Source organism: Sciurus carolinensis, chromosome 11, assembly GCF_902686445.1.
Source record: "Sciurus carolinensis chromosome 11, mSciCar1.2, whole genome shotgun sequence".
In the NCBI taxonomy this organism is placed as follows: Eukaryota; Metazoa; Chordata; class Mammalia; order Rodentia; family Sciuridae; genus Sciurus; species Sciurus carolinensis.
The window spans coordinates 112695053-112709537 of record NC_062223.1 but is presented as its reverse complement, the minus strand read 5'-3'; the positions used below and the strand labels follow the sequence as shown (position 1 = coordinate 112709537).

Genomic DNA, 14485 nt, shown 5'->3' with positions numbered 1-14485 from the left:
TCAATGCCAATATGACAGTGCAGGCACATTAAGCAATCAATTTTTTAAACATGGTACTAATCGCTGAAGAAGTCACGTTCTCATAATAGCCTTTTTTAAATCATTCTGAAATAAGAGCACTATGTCTAAACATTTTTCTTGATTCATTTACATCCTTCTTCCTCACTAATAAACAATAGCTTACATGCATTTAAGTCCTGTGAGCCTGAAATATTCCCAAGCAGGCATTACACTGATTTTCCCATTTCACAGAAGAGAAAACTGAAACTTGGAAAATAACTTGTCCAAGTTGTGGGGTATAGCTGGGGCTTCATCCTAGGGTTGTGTGCCTCCCTTAATCCCCACGCTTGCCTGCTCCCAGGGTTCCCTGACAGTGGAAATTATGTCATCTCACTCCTCTGTAACTCCCCACAGAGCTGGTGATTAAAAGCTGGCACTCAATAAACATATGTGATCAACTATTTAAGAGAACATCTAATGTTGTAACACAATCTTGAACCGTGTGACATTACTATGAATATTCCTAAATGATGAGGTAATCAGATACCCAAAGAAGAGACTGATATGTAACAAAAGGTTTTTTACGCATTATCTCAGGAATGACACACAACAGAAAAAAGGGAACCCAGATGTTGCTGTTTGTGGCTACAAATCAAGACACACTCAGTGAGAGTACATAGTGAAATACAGGTTATACTGAAGGTTTCTGAATCACATCCACCATGCCATCTTTGAATGTAAGAAGCATTACACATATGTGGAAGGAAAAGGATACATATCGGGTTCATTAAAATCTGTTTTGCAAAAACACACATGTACAGATAGATTCTTTGGGGCAGGATTCTTTTAGTTTCTGATTGCTCAGAAGCTAAATTAATACTGCAGGCAGGGAAAGTGTGTCCACCTAACTGAAAATCAGTTAACTCAGTGGCCTAAGAGTGTTTTAAGTATTATGTATTGAGACTGCCTGAAAGGCTGCCATTTGGCACCCAGACCAACATCAAAAGGTAATGTTCCTAATGAGCATCTGCAGCCAGAGACAGTATTTCAACAACATGAAATGAAAGGCATAATGGCACCATTGCCAGTGCCAGATAATTTACATCCCTTTACATCGGCAAATGGTTTTAAGGTTTGGCACCAGGAGTCAATAACATAAGGGGCCAAGGGTGACAAGACTATGACCTTCAGATTAACTTCCACATTCCACTGCCCCACAGTAGTAAGCTTATCTACCCATATTATTGACAATGATTTCATTAAAATGGTTTAAATACTAAAAATACTGGACCTCACAGAAAATGAATCATTAGGATTCAAAGAGATCCTTGGTCATTTCACCCTCCCTAAGAGGTCACCTCTTACAATATTGCTTAGGAACTTGTTGAGCAGATTAAGAAACATATAATTCACATCTGAATTTTACTCAGAATTCTTCCTTTTAACCAAAGGTATATCTCAACCTTAGGCTTTTTGATTCAAAGCTCAAATGACCATTATTTTATACAACCAAATGACCAGTGTTTTTAATCTCGTTTAATTTGTTATCCATTTTTCAAATTAGCAAAGCTCTATTTGTAATTTGTAGCTATTTCTTTTAAAAATTCCAGGCATTCCTTGGTCTATATATTTGTTAGATTACTAATTTGAAGAATTATTGTGTATGGAATTTACATTAAAATATTAATCTTGACACCATGAAACACTTATGTGCTCAAAAATGTCATCTTTCAATAGCACAGGAGAGCCCTTTTTAAATGTTTTTGTCTCCTCTGTTCGCAGCAGACAGATGGGGACAGGTGCGGCCCCTGCTCTCCCCTCCCTGCCAATTGGTTCTGGTCTCCATCACCACAAACCCAAGAACATCAGGGAAAGTTCTAACCGTTCTTTAGCAACAGGTAGTCAATCACTCATTTTACAGGAAGTCAGGAAGGACTGTAAAATATCTTTGGAGGTCTGCCAGTAGCAGTGAAGCCACTTTCAGTCTGGAGACTGGCCACAGTCCTTGAACACTGACGATATAAATATGGGGAATTCATCAAACTAATACTAGAGAGAAGCTTCGCCATCTTAAAAAATTAAGTTGTTGCACCAGAAATCCCAAAGTCCATATTTCAAGCAATGTGAAGTTTACAAAATGCTGCCTAGAATTTAAGAAACAGAGTTCCGGGGGCTAAAAAAAAAAAAAGCAAATGTCATGTCTGAAGATCAGTTTTTGAATCACAAAATGGTGCTATTTATTTTGAAAGGCAATTAAGATATCGTTCCCTGTGACCAGAAAAATACAGATAGAGATTATTTACACTAAAGTATATACTATCTATCTGAGGAATTTAATTAATGATGCAAAGGATTCCAAAGAGACTTGCTATGCAAACTCTTGGAATCTGGGGGCTCCCTGTGACTCACTGCTTCCTCTTGTTGCTTGATACCTGAAGTAAACACCCACTTCCCTTGAAAATAACACACCACACCATATTTTTTGGTTGTTTTTTTATGACTGTGTGTGTGTGTGTGTGTGTGTGTGTGTGTGGCAATTACTCCCTTAATCCTTGAACTATCAAGCTCAAGGAACTAGTCACCAATTAAATCAACAAACTCCAGGGCTAATTAATTGGCACAGGAACAAATGAAGGAAGTTCCATTTTTGGAACTTGTCATTTTCTTCTATTCCAATGCTATTTTTTTAAAAGGTCCTGGTAAAGGTATTCAGAACAAAAGTCATCAAGTTCAATCATTTGAGGGGAGAGGATGGGAGTTTGAAAAGTATTAAAGAAAACTGCTAGGCACAGTGGTGCACACCTGTAATCCCAGAAACTTGGGAGGCTTAGGCAGAATCGCAAGTTTGATAGAGGTCAGTCTCAGCAACTTAGCAAGGCCCAAAGCAACTTGATGATTCCCTAAGCAGTAACTGTCTCAAAATAAAACATAAAAAGGGGCGATGGGGACTTAGCTCATTCATAAAGTACCCCTGACTGGTAAAGCACCCCTGAGTTCAATCTTCAGAAAGAAAACAAACAAACAAACAAATAAGTACATTAATGAAAACATAGCCAGAAATCTTTAGGCTCTTCTTTGTAGTGGGAACAGTAAATAAAACTTAAGTAAATGACAGGCCACCCCTCTACAATGTATGGATTATAATCTCCATTTGTTTTAAACTCTTTTGTGTTTTAAATGAATTCCAAACTAATTTCAATATTTTTTAAAATGCTAATATTTATCTTAAGAATATAATCTTGGGGGTTTTGTTTGAATTTTGGATAGAATTGATAGTTTTATAATTGTCAGTTTTGTTCAAAAAGACATTCAATATACTAAAAATATAGTTCACAGTAACTGTACTCACAGCAAACTTTGCTGAAATTCATCTTAATTCATTTAACAAGGGGTATTAAATGTACTTTATATGAACATCACTTTTCATAATGTAGCAAAGGTACTCTTTGTTCTTACTCTGGTGTTATCTTGTTAGAAAACCAGTCCTATCCACTCCTTGACTCTTGCAGGTAAACTGGCATATTGTAAAATTACCAAGTAATCATGTGACTTAACCATTCCATAGTATCCAAGCAAACAATTTTTCCACACAACATCCAGAAGTGCAGCTAGAATAGACACAAATTTGCTATACAATTCCACATCCTTTAACTTTATTCCTAAGTAGCAGAAGACAACAAAAATGAGAGACTGTGACATGACTCATTTAATGTATTAAGGTTAACACACTTTATATCTAAATTGTCATATGCACGGACAATCACCATTGTCTCTGGAGATGCTACAGCATTTGAGGACAAATAAAAAGAATGTACGTGTGTGTGTGTGTGTGTGTGTGTGTGTGTGTGTTTTCATTTTCGTCCTGACTCTTCGGCGTGAATTCTCTGGATTTTTTAAAAACTATGGTAGAAACAATACTCCAATGGAAAATCATTTCTCTTTGTAAAACCATTCCATTTCTTTCTTTTGTTAAGCAGCCCCATACATTTTTCACATTCTGCCTTCTTTCCATCATAGTCCAGGAAAGAGGACGTTTCCATTCCAGGGAACGTTGGTTAGAATGCCACTCTTTGCCTGAGCATCCACCAGCATCCCGAGGTAGGATTCCCTGGGCATGTAGCTGCCTGTAACTCCCATGGGATCCAAACACTGAGGGTTACACCCATATCGCTGATGAAGACGACGGTCAGGCGATCCCCCCAAAAGGCGCACTGAAGATCAGGTCTCCATTGTCACGCTCCCACTCAGAGGGAAGGAGATCTCAAAAACACACGCCGCCCCATCCACACACCACCCCACCTGGAGAAGTCTGGCCGCAGAGACCCAACGGCGCGGGCAAGAGGGGCACGCCCCTGAAGGCCCAAACCAGGTGGCGGCAGGGACCCAGCCCAAGCGCCTAGCCAAGGCTCGGCCGGCCCCGCCCCGCCCTGCCCCTAGCCTCGCCTCCAGTCTCGCCCCCGGCCCGCGACTGGTGGGTCAGCGCACGCGCGTCGGTGAGCCTGGCCACAGCTCCTGGTCCGCTCCCAGCGGACCTCCCAGGCGATGCTCCACCGCGAGAGGGTGTGCGCTGGAGGGAGCGCAGGGATGCTCCAAGTAGGCGTGAAAGAGGCGAGAGTGGGTGAGCACGGGCGGGCGGGACTTAGAGACCGCCCGGTGACCACCCAGTCTCCATTTTATTTCCTCAGAAATTGTCGGGCAGGCGGGGCACGGCCTCAGGGCGGGGTCTCTCCCGGCAGGGGACGAGCGAGACCGTTACGCTGGAACACCGGGAGACTGTCCTGGCAGTTCAGGCCGCCACCCGCGCCGTAATAAAAGCCTCTCGCGGCTTCCCGCCCAGCCAGCCTGGCTCTGATTGGTCGCCATGGGAGGGACCCGAGTAGGCTGGAGGCGGCGGCCGCCGCTGCTCGGGTGCCGCCTGTGGTGGGGGCGCACAGGGTGCTCCCCGGCCCGCCCCGAGCGTTTCTCCACCCGGGCTTTGCCCTCCAGGGCAGGTACAGCGGCACCTGGCAGCGGCGACCGCGATGCACGGTCCCCACCGCCCGGCTTTCTGCCGGCGCTTTCCAGCACACGTTCCCAACCTACTGTCCGCCCAACCCACCCAGCTCTCTGCGGCCCCAGCTCCTTTTCTTCGTCCCCTCCCGTCTGTCAGCGCCAAAGCGCAAATCCTTGGGTGGGGTTGGGGAGCCGCTGGAAGGGAGGGTGGACACACACAGAAGAATTTTGCAGGGAGGCCGAGATGGAAATAGTCAAAATGAAATGCGCCTCCCTCCCGGCTGCCTAGGTTCTCTGGGCGGCGGCACAGCCCCCGCCACCCGCGGCAACATCCCTACAGTCTTCCTCCCAGCTCCCTATTGTTCGCACTTTGCCAGGATAAGGAACCTCGCCCAAAGAAAGGAGACTGGGGTGAGGTGTTGCGGGCGGCTACCTGCCATTCTTCCCTGGCACCGTGCAAAACTGGGCTCGCGGTGCGTGTAAAGGCACACGCGCGCACACACATCAGGCAGCCCAGATCACGCCCTCCTCGCCCTCCGCCCCTCCGCACTTCCTCCTGTCAAAACGCGGCGCTCGACCCTCCCATCCCTCCGTGCTCCCGGCCGAGGGCAGGCTTTGCAACTAACCAGCAATTTGGCAAATGAAAAACTAACGTCATATGGACGGGGGTGCGACAAGGGCCACCCAGCCCTGCGATTCTGCCCATTTCGCCCCATTTTACAAACCGTTATTTGGCCCGGGGAGGGCGGGGGGGACGAGGACAGCGAGTCCCACTTTATTACACCCCGGGAAATAACGATTAGGGGCGGCTGTCCCGGCCTTATTGTTCACTCTTTCAGGAGCCGGGGCTGACAAACCCCTTCCTAGCGGAATGCGAGGCTGTGCGGAGGCACCACCCGAACCGCGGCATCCCCCGCCCCGCTACCCGCCTTCAGGGAAGGAGCGCTGCCCATCGCCAGTGCGGCCGCAGAGTCCTCGGGAGCTAGCCGGCCCTCTCCTATCGCCGCCCGCACACAAAGTGGGAAGGACGGGCGCGCAGGAGGGGCACCGGGCGCTCGCGGCGCAGGGAAGCAGCCCCGGTCCAGCGCAACCCGGGAGGGCGCGGGGTTCAGCTGGGCAGCAAGGGCGACGCGCTCCTTTCTCAGCTCAACGAAAATGACCCGTCTTAGCCTTTCACCTAAAGCCACCCAAAATAACAGTGTCCCTCATGGGAGGCGTAGGTGGAAGGGACAATTAGCAAATCAGATTGAGAATTTAAAAAAATGTACCTGCGGTTCCCAGGAAAAACAAAGTCCAGATGAGATCCTTAGTTTGCAGCATTGTAATCTGCGAGCTGGGAGGGATGTTCTTGCCGCGGTAAATTCTGTGGCCCCCCTTGCAGCGAGTGTGGACGGCGGCAGAGCAACAGACCTAGGGGCAGACAATTGCCAGGCTGAGTATGATTATTTTTGCAGAATTGTTTCCTGCCAGCGGCTGCCGAGCTGCGTTCACGCGCTGATCGGAGAATGAGTGACAGTCCCAGCCTCAGCACACTCGCAACTCGGAGATCCTTGCGCTGGCCCGGGTTCGCTTTGATGGAACTGGGGATGGGAGCGGGGGGCGGGGGGCGGGGGTGAGAACCTCACTGTGTCCTTCCACCACGCCGGCCACAAATAGTGCCGAACATCAAGGAGGTAAAAGAGACAGGGGAGTCAGATGCAGCCGCCTGCAAAACGCGGCCTGGAGCTATCGAGGGAGCCGGGCTCTTTCACACGCAGTCTCCCAGACAGAGCTGGGATTTCTTCTTTTCACACTTTTCCCTCATGCTTTTCACGGTCCCTCCTGCCACCCTTTCTTAATCAGGATTTTGGATGTTTTAATAACTAGTAAAAATAAAAACAAAATCTTAGGTTTGGTTAGGTTTTCAAAGTTGTGGAATCCCTTCATTTAGATCCTAAGAGTCTTGCAACACAGGACTACTTTTTTTTTTTTTTTCTCAAGTGCAGAAAATTAGAAATTTGAAGAGGGATGGGGGTTACTCTTGCTGGATTTTTTTTTTTTTTGTATTGTTTGTTTGTTTTGTCCTGGCTTTGAAGTTTGCTCTTCCACAGAGAGGCAACACAAGACAAGGCAGCAGCTCCCAGGGAAGGAGGTGGAAAGCAACTTAAGTTAGAAGAAAAATGCAGATGTTTAGAAGAAATTTCCAGAAATAATCTGAAGAAATGTTTTCTTGTTTATCAATACTTAAATCTGTAGTCTTATTTTTTAAATAGCCAAGACTTTTATGTAGGTATTATGACACAGGAGCAATGTTAAATAATATTTTCCTTCAGCAGGACACAACAGAACGTCGATTCTCAAGGATATTAATGCAGAATATTACTGAGATACAAAAACAAAGACTTCAATTAATTCTACAACTGTGTTTTAAAAAGAAGGTGTGGAAGGTATTAGGGTGAAAATAAACAGATTTGAGCACCTGAGCAAGGCTTGGGTGTGTTTGAAACAAAGGGGAAGATGTCCTAGAAGTGGGATTGCCCTACAGCCCTGCACAGTGAAACCCTCTGACCTGGGAAGATGTCATGCACCAAGCACTGCCATTTTCTTTAAAGAGCAGGCTCCCTATTGCTGTTGCACATTTTAGAAACCCATCTTCTGCTGGCTGAGCAGCCGCCCTCCATCTCTGGAGAGGCCCCATCTCCTCCTGCTTCCTCCTATATGCTACCAAGCAGGCCACATTAACAAACTGTGATTTGGGAGCCTTTTAAAAGCACTTTCTCCCCTAAACTTACCTTTCCCATTTACTTTGTAATATTTATCTTCTATCAATTATAAACAATTTAAAAATACAGAAAAGGAGAAAGAAGGCTCTAAAAATAATCCTAAGCCCCACAGATTTCAGAGATACCCACAAATTTTCTAAGTCTTCTATCTATCCATGTGATTTTTATAATGGGCATACTAGTAGCAATTTGGAGTTTGTGAAACTGCCTACTTGTTTTCCTTAATGTTTCATAATAAGCATTTTCCTGGAGCTATTAAAAAGCCTTTCTAAATATTTTAAAAACTAATATTTTATTCTAAGAGTGATTGTTCAGTGGTTTCTGCCAACATTGGCTATTGTTTCTGAGTTTGAGAATATAAATAATGCTTTTTTGAACATCTTTCAATAAATATTTGTTATAAAACCACTGTGGTTAGTCCTGTGCTTGGTTGTAGTGGACCATATATGCTATTGTTTGGATCTGCAATGTCCCACAAGGCACATGTGCTAAAGACTTGGTCTCCAGGGTGGCCGTATCGGGAAATGGTGAAACCTTTAGAACATGAAGTCTAGTGGAAGAAAGTTGAGCCATTGGGGTGTTTTCTTGAAGGAGAAACTGGAGTGTGGTCCTTGTGCTCTCTCTCTCTCTTCTATATCCCAGAGGTGATGAGGTAAGCTGTTTCCCCTGTCACATGCTCCCCACAACCACCGTGTACCACCAAGCAACCATGTGCTGAAACCTCTGAAGCTGTGAGTCAAAATAAAAATTTCCTTTTTATAAGTTGTATATCTAAGGTATTTGACACAGCAACAGAAATTTGACTCTCTCTGCATATATGTATATTTATATATGCTAATGTATAAAATTACCCCCATGAAATTTTATAAATGTATGTATATGACCACATCAGACTTTTTCCTAAAGAAGAGGTTCTGTTAGTAGAGAAAGATGAGGTGAATAGGCCAGAGTGGGTGTGAAGTTTGGGGGACCCAAAACAGATTTTTCCTCATTTTACCACCAAGAGTGAGAGACACACTCTTTCTTACAAACCTCCCTCCTTATAGTCCTTGTCAGTAAAATTAAAAGATTCCTTGCTATTTTTCTTCCCAAATGTCCCTATTTTTAGCTTTTCAATGTAGACAAGTGTGGAAATCCTATCTCACTTCAGCATGACTGAGGGTTTTTTTTCCCCTGCCTCTCTCTCCAGCCCCTCCCTGCCCCGTGTAGCTGTTGATCTCTGTTGTAATGACTCATTCTAGAATTCTGCCCCAGTTACTCCAGTCCACACTCTGATATCTCTCCCATGTTCCTTTAACAGAGTGCCTCACTTGTCTCTAGTTCCTCAGCTCTGCTCTGCATTGCATTTCAATTCTTCCCTGAACCTTACTTTTAAATGGGACAAAACTGCTGCCCTCCCCAGACCTCTCTCCCCAGAGAGAGTCCCAGGCTGTCAGGCACACACACATCAATGAGCATCTACTGTGCAAAACATCCATGGGGTGGAAAGAGAGGAAGGAGACACTCAGGCTGTGTTAGAGAGGGAGCTTTGTTAGTAAATCAGAGCATGGTCTAAGAAGACAGACACAGCAAAAGAGGCCATGACAGTACTCTGGGTAGTGTGGAAGGTCCTAATCAAAGGCAGTGGGGCAGTGGGAAAGGAAGCAAAGAGGAGCACAGATTTGAGGAACACTACAAGAACAAAATAGAATTTCAGAAGTTTCTACTGGAGTCTGAGGCAGAGCGGGAAATCCAAGTTCCTTTTATGCATTCAACAAATATGTTTCAAGTATTAATTAAGGGCCTGATACCACTCTAGACATGAGGGACAAAAGCAAGTCTTCACTTTCTTCAGCTTCCATACTTACAGAGAAGAGAGAAAAGAAATCATCAGACATCTAGTATACAAATGGTAGTAAGTACCAAAAAGAGCAATAAAGAGAGGGGCAGGGGTAGAGAGTTCTGGGGTGGGGGAGGATTATCACTTTGTACAGGGGAGTAATATGAAGATATTTGACAAAGATCTAGAAAAAGTGATGACTCCAGAGTCTCCAACGTGGGCACTTAACAGCTGCTGGTAATAGAGATGTTTGAGGGACATCCAAGTACAGATGTATAGAAGACAGAACATTTAAGATATGGACAGAAGGAATTGCCAAAGAGATAGCGAAAAAGTGATTAGAAAGAAAGGGAATTGAAACATCATGACAGTGTCACAAAACCTAAAGGAGAAAAATGTTTGAAATGGTCCAGAAAGATGAAGTTTTAGAAGAGATTCCTAAATGTAACCCTTAGAAGGTCCTTAGTGGTCTCCGAGAGCATTCATGGAGTGGTGGGAAAGGGAGACGTCACTGAGTCAGGGATGTGGCCCACTCTCCCTAGCAGTAGATGATGAAGGAGTGTGTGATAATGGAAAAGAAGGAAGGGGTCTTGAAGGGGTTTTCCTTTTCTTCCCTTTTGGTGTGAGAATTTTGTTATCAAGTTATAAAATAAATAGAGTTATCAACTCATGTTCACCCACTATTACCTTATATACTAAATCATCTTTGAAAAAATGAACTTGGTCTAGAATAAAGTACCCTCATTTAAGGCTTCTCTCCTTTTGCTGTTGTAAAGGGAACCTCAGATATGATCTCAGAACTCGCCAGCTACCCTAAGAATTCTATTTCACTGTTGACATGGGTGAAATGCATAGGAAGCACAGCAGCTTAAGACCAACATAGGTGACTTGGGGCTACAAGGGGCTGGAAAACATTGTGTCCAGATCATTGAGCATAAGCCAGGAAAGCATCAGTCCCAGGAGGTATAATCAAATCCCAAACCTAAAGAGTGAAAGTCTCTAGGGAATCTTCAGAGCTCATTCTTAGCTTCTCATATTCCGGTTCTGGCTGATATCAGAAATTACTTCTAAGTTCTACTACATGTAAGGTTGAAGTGACATGCTTCCCTCCTTGTTCAAGGTTAATTCAGGTCTTGACTAAGGACTCCTAGACACTCTTAACAGTCAATTCTGCTGAAAGATACTGGGAACTTCCCGAAGCAGGGGAATGAGACAGTCGACCCAGAACCACTGCTTCTCTGTGGCAAGTTGTACACTCACAACTTCAAAGGATGCCTTTCAAATCCCACTCTTCATATATTAATAGAGTTGTTATGACAATTTTTCTGGCATCAATGGAAGTAAAGCATAAAGGAAGAAAGAATTTTTTTTTTTTTTTTTTTTTTTTTGGGTACAAGAGGTTTATTAGGGAGTGCTTTCAGGATCAACAACCATGTTGCTGGGGAAGAAAACAAGTTGGGAAAAAAGATAAGTAGGGCCACAAGTAAGACATGACAAGGACTCGGTCCCAGGAGAATACTGAAACTTTCATGCCATTTTCAATGGAGATTGCACACCATTTTACATCCCCACTGGAAATGCATAAGGTTCTAATTTCTCTACATCCTTGCCAATTCTGGTTATTTTCTTTCTCCTCCTCCTTCTCTTGCTTTTCCTTCTCTCTCTCTTTTTTTCTTCTTATAGGATAGTCATTCTAATGGATGTATCTCATTGTGAGGTATCTCATTGTGGTTTGATTTTTCCCTAAGCATTGCATTTCCATAATGTCTAGTGATTTTGAGCATCTTTTCATATACTTTTTGGGAATTTCTGTATCTTCTTTGAAGAAAAAGTCATTCGAGTATTTTGTCCCTTTTTAATTAGGTTGTTTGTTTTGTTGTTAAACTGTTATGTGTTCTTTATATATATCCATTTCTTATCACAATATGATTTGCAAATATTTTTTCACTCCATTTTCATTTGGTTGGTAATATCATTTAGATACAAAAGTTTCACATTTGGCTGAATTTCAACTAATCTATTTTTTTTGTTTGTTGCCTGTGCATTTGGTGCCATGTCCAAGAAATTATTGCCAAATTTATGACCTGTAGGTTTTCTTCTGAGAGTTTATAGTTTTAATGCTTACATTTAGGTCTTTGATCCATTTCAAGTTAATATTTGTGTTTGGTGTAGGTAAGGGTTGAACTTCATGTGTGTGTGTGTGTGTGTGTGTGTGTGTGTGTGTCCACTTTTCACAGTGCCATTTGTTGAAATGACTGTCCTTTTTCCCATCAAATGGCCTTGTCACCCTTGAAATATTTATTTGGATGTGTGTACTAGGTTTTATTTCTGGACTCTATTCTATTTCATCAGTCTATATGTCTGCCTTTGTGCAAGCATCACACTGCTTTGATTACTGTGTTTTTGTAGTACATTTTAAAATCAGAAAATGTGAGGTCTCCAACTTTTAAAATTTGCTTTGGCTATTCATTCAGATTCTGTGTGAATTTTAAGATGTATTTCTATAACAAGCATCATTGGGATTTTGATAGAGATTGAGACATACTCTTATCTAAACTGCCAAAAGTTGTTATTTGGACTAGTATGGGAACAAGGCTGACATCTTAAAGGCGAGTATACTATATAGCAATCTCACTCCAGAGCTGTGGGAAACTGAGTCACAGAGGACTATCACAAACTGCCAATTTGGAAATTCTATTCTTTTTGATGTAGATATGAAGGGATGAAGGAGGATCAAATCATGAGACTCAGACCGTGGGAAGTCACGGTAAGCTAACAGAGGAAAGATGGATTTAAATGCTTCCTTGACCCTGAAGTGAATTCAAATTCCAATTTCCTTAACTTTCTGTTTTATCCTTAAAAAAAAAAAAAAATCTCTGGAACAGGTGATTTTAAAGACTGAAGAAAAGAACCAGGATCTCCATATAAAGATATGGAGACATTATAAATCACAAAGTATGATTGAGTTTATGCCCCCCCCCATGTCTGTTTCTCCCCTCCCCCTTTCTCTCACATAGCCTCCCACATTGTATTCAGCTCCTAGATTTGGACAGCCCAAGGTCAAATCCCAGCTTTTCCACCTATTATTTCTGTGGATTTGGTAAAATTACCCACAGTGGGAAACCTCATTTTTCTTATCCATACAATGGAATTAGGGTAATATCTCTCTCTCTCTCTCTCTCTCTCTCTCTCTCTCTCTCTCTCTCTCTCTCTCTCTTTCTCTCTCTCTCAGGCTCCTTGTGAACATTAAAAATAATGTACATAGGAGTCATAGCACAAGTTTGTCATTCTTTCATTTGACAGGTATATGTTGAACACCTATCACATTCAAGGCACTGTTAGTGGTTAGGAATAAAAAATGAACAGAAAATTCATGTTTACAGGGATGTTAAGAAGATATAAAAACTGAACAAAGAAACTAAAATGTTATATTGTAATTGGAGGCATGTAAGAAACAAAAATGATTCCTTGATGAAGAGTGATAGTAGTGGTCTGCTTTAGATCAGGAAGGCTTTCTGGAGGAGGTGATATGTGAGTTGCAGCCTACAGAATGTGAAGTACCCAGCCATGCAGACAGCAAATGGAAGTGTGCTCCAGAAATGTGCAAAGACTTGCCCTCAGCAAGACCTGGTCAATTCTAGATACTAAGAGAATGCCAGAATGACCTGGATGGAAACAATGAGGGTGGCAGGGACAGGATAAGGCTGGAGCAGTACACATGAGCCACCTTGAAATTTGCTAAAGTAAAGAGTTTGTATTTTGTTCAAAGTTCAAGGAAAGCCACTAGGGTATATTCAGCAGCAGGGGACTTAAGTTGTCTTAGGAATTTTAATAGCCATTCCAGTTGCTGAGTAGAGAACAATAGCCCATAGGGAAGCAGGAATGGGGATGGGGAGGCTAGTCAGAAACCACTGCAGAAATCCAGGAAAGAGAGGATGGAGTCTGGCAAGGTGGTGGCAAGAAAAGTGGAGATACAATTGACCAAACTTGCTGAGAGACCCGAGAAAGAGAGAGGAGACGAGAAGATGTAGATGACAGAAGTAGGAATTGGTTGGAGGAGAATTGAAAGTTCAATTTTGGATAAGTAAGGTCTCCCTGTGAGACATACAAGTAGAGATATCAAGTCACAGTTGAGATAAGAGAGCCTGGAATTCTGAGGAGCGATCTTAGCAGGAGATTCATATTTCAGAGTCATCAGCCTGAGCGGAATCTAAATTGAGGGGAAGGATGAGATCACCTCGCCAAAAACATGGATAGGGAAGAAAGGAGGGCCCAGGTTTTAACCCTGAGAAACACCAATATACTAAACTCAGCAAAAAAGATGGAGATGTGGTGTTAGAGAGGCAGGAGACCAACTGGGAGAGAGTAGTATCTCAGGATGGAGAAAGGAGGAAGTTCTGCAAAAGAAGTTTGTGTTGCTCTGGTGAATGCTGCTGAGAAATCAAGTGAAAGGCAGTGAAGTATCGGGAACAGGAGGGTCCTTAGGTTAGGAAACTTAATGGGGAAAAAATACTCTGGGCTCAAAATGGGGGCCTAGTAAAGGTTAGCTGCAACAGTAATAGTAGTAGACTTCCTAATCATTCCTTCTCTGAGCTTCTGTGATGATAGAAGACAGTAGGGGTGGGATCAGGGCACAGTGTTATAGCACTGGTGGATGAGCTTGCCCAAGTTGAAGTTGGTCTTGTTTTAAGAACTCCCATACTTTCTGAATGATCATTATAATAGTTGTGGTCAACTAACATTTTAGAAGAATAGTTGATATGTACTTGGGTAAGAGGGAAAAATATTTTCTCTCCTCCCCCTTCTACCTGTACTTCCCCAGTTTAATGCTGTCCATCCATCTCAGCCCCATTCCTCTGTGTGGTTGTATTGCTTTCCTTAGTCACACACCAAAACATGAACTGGCATCGAC

The 14485-nt window shown here is 43.2% G+C and overlaps 1 protein-coding gene across 21 annotated transcripts in view; it reads right to left on the bottom strand.

The window, feature by feature from the left end:
• Ncam1 (neural cell adhesion molecule 1) overlaps nucleotides 1-6579 on the bottom strand; it is a 291618-nt gene extending 285039 nt beyond the window's left edge. For 7 of the 21 annotated variants that reach the window (XM_047516017.1, XM_047516018.1, XM_047516019.1 and 4 more), the window contains exon 1: nucleotides 6261-6578. In XM_047516017.1, coding sequence (XP_047371973.1) covers nucleotides 6261-6312 — 52 coding nt within the window. In that variant the 5' untranslated portion in view covers nucleotides 6313-6578. Of the gene's footprint in view, nucleotides 1-6260 lie in introns of all 21 variants that reach the window. The other 14 variants (XM_047516027.1, XM_047516028.1, XM_047516029.1 and 11 more) reach the window with 6 other exon arrangements.
• Between the last annotated feature and the right edge of the window lie 7906 nt (nucleotides 6580-14485).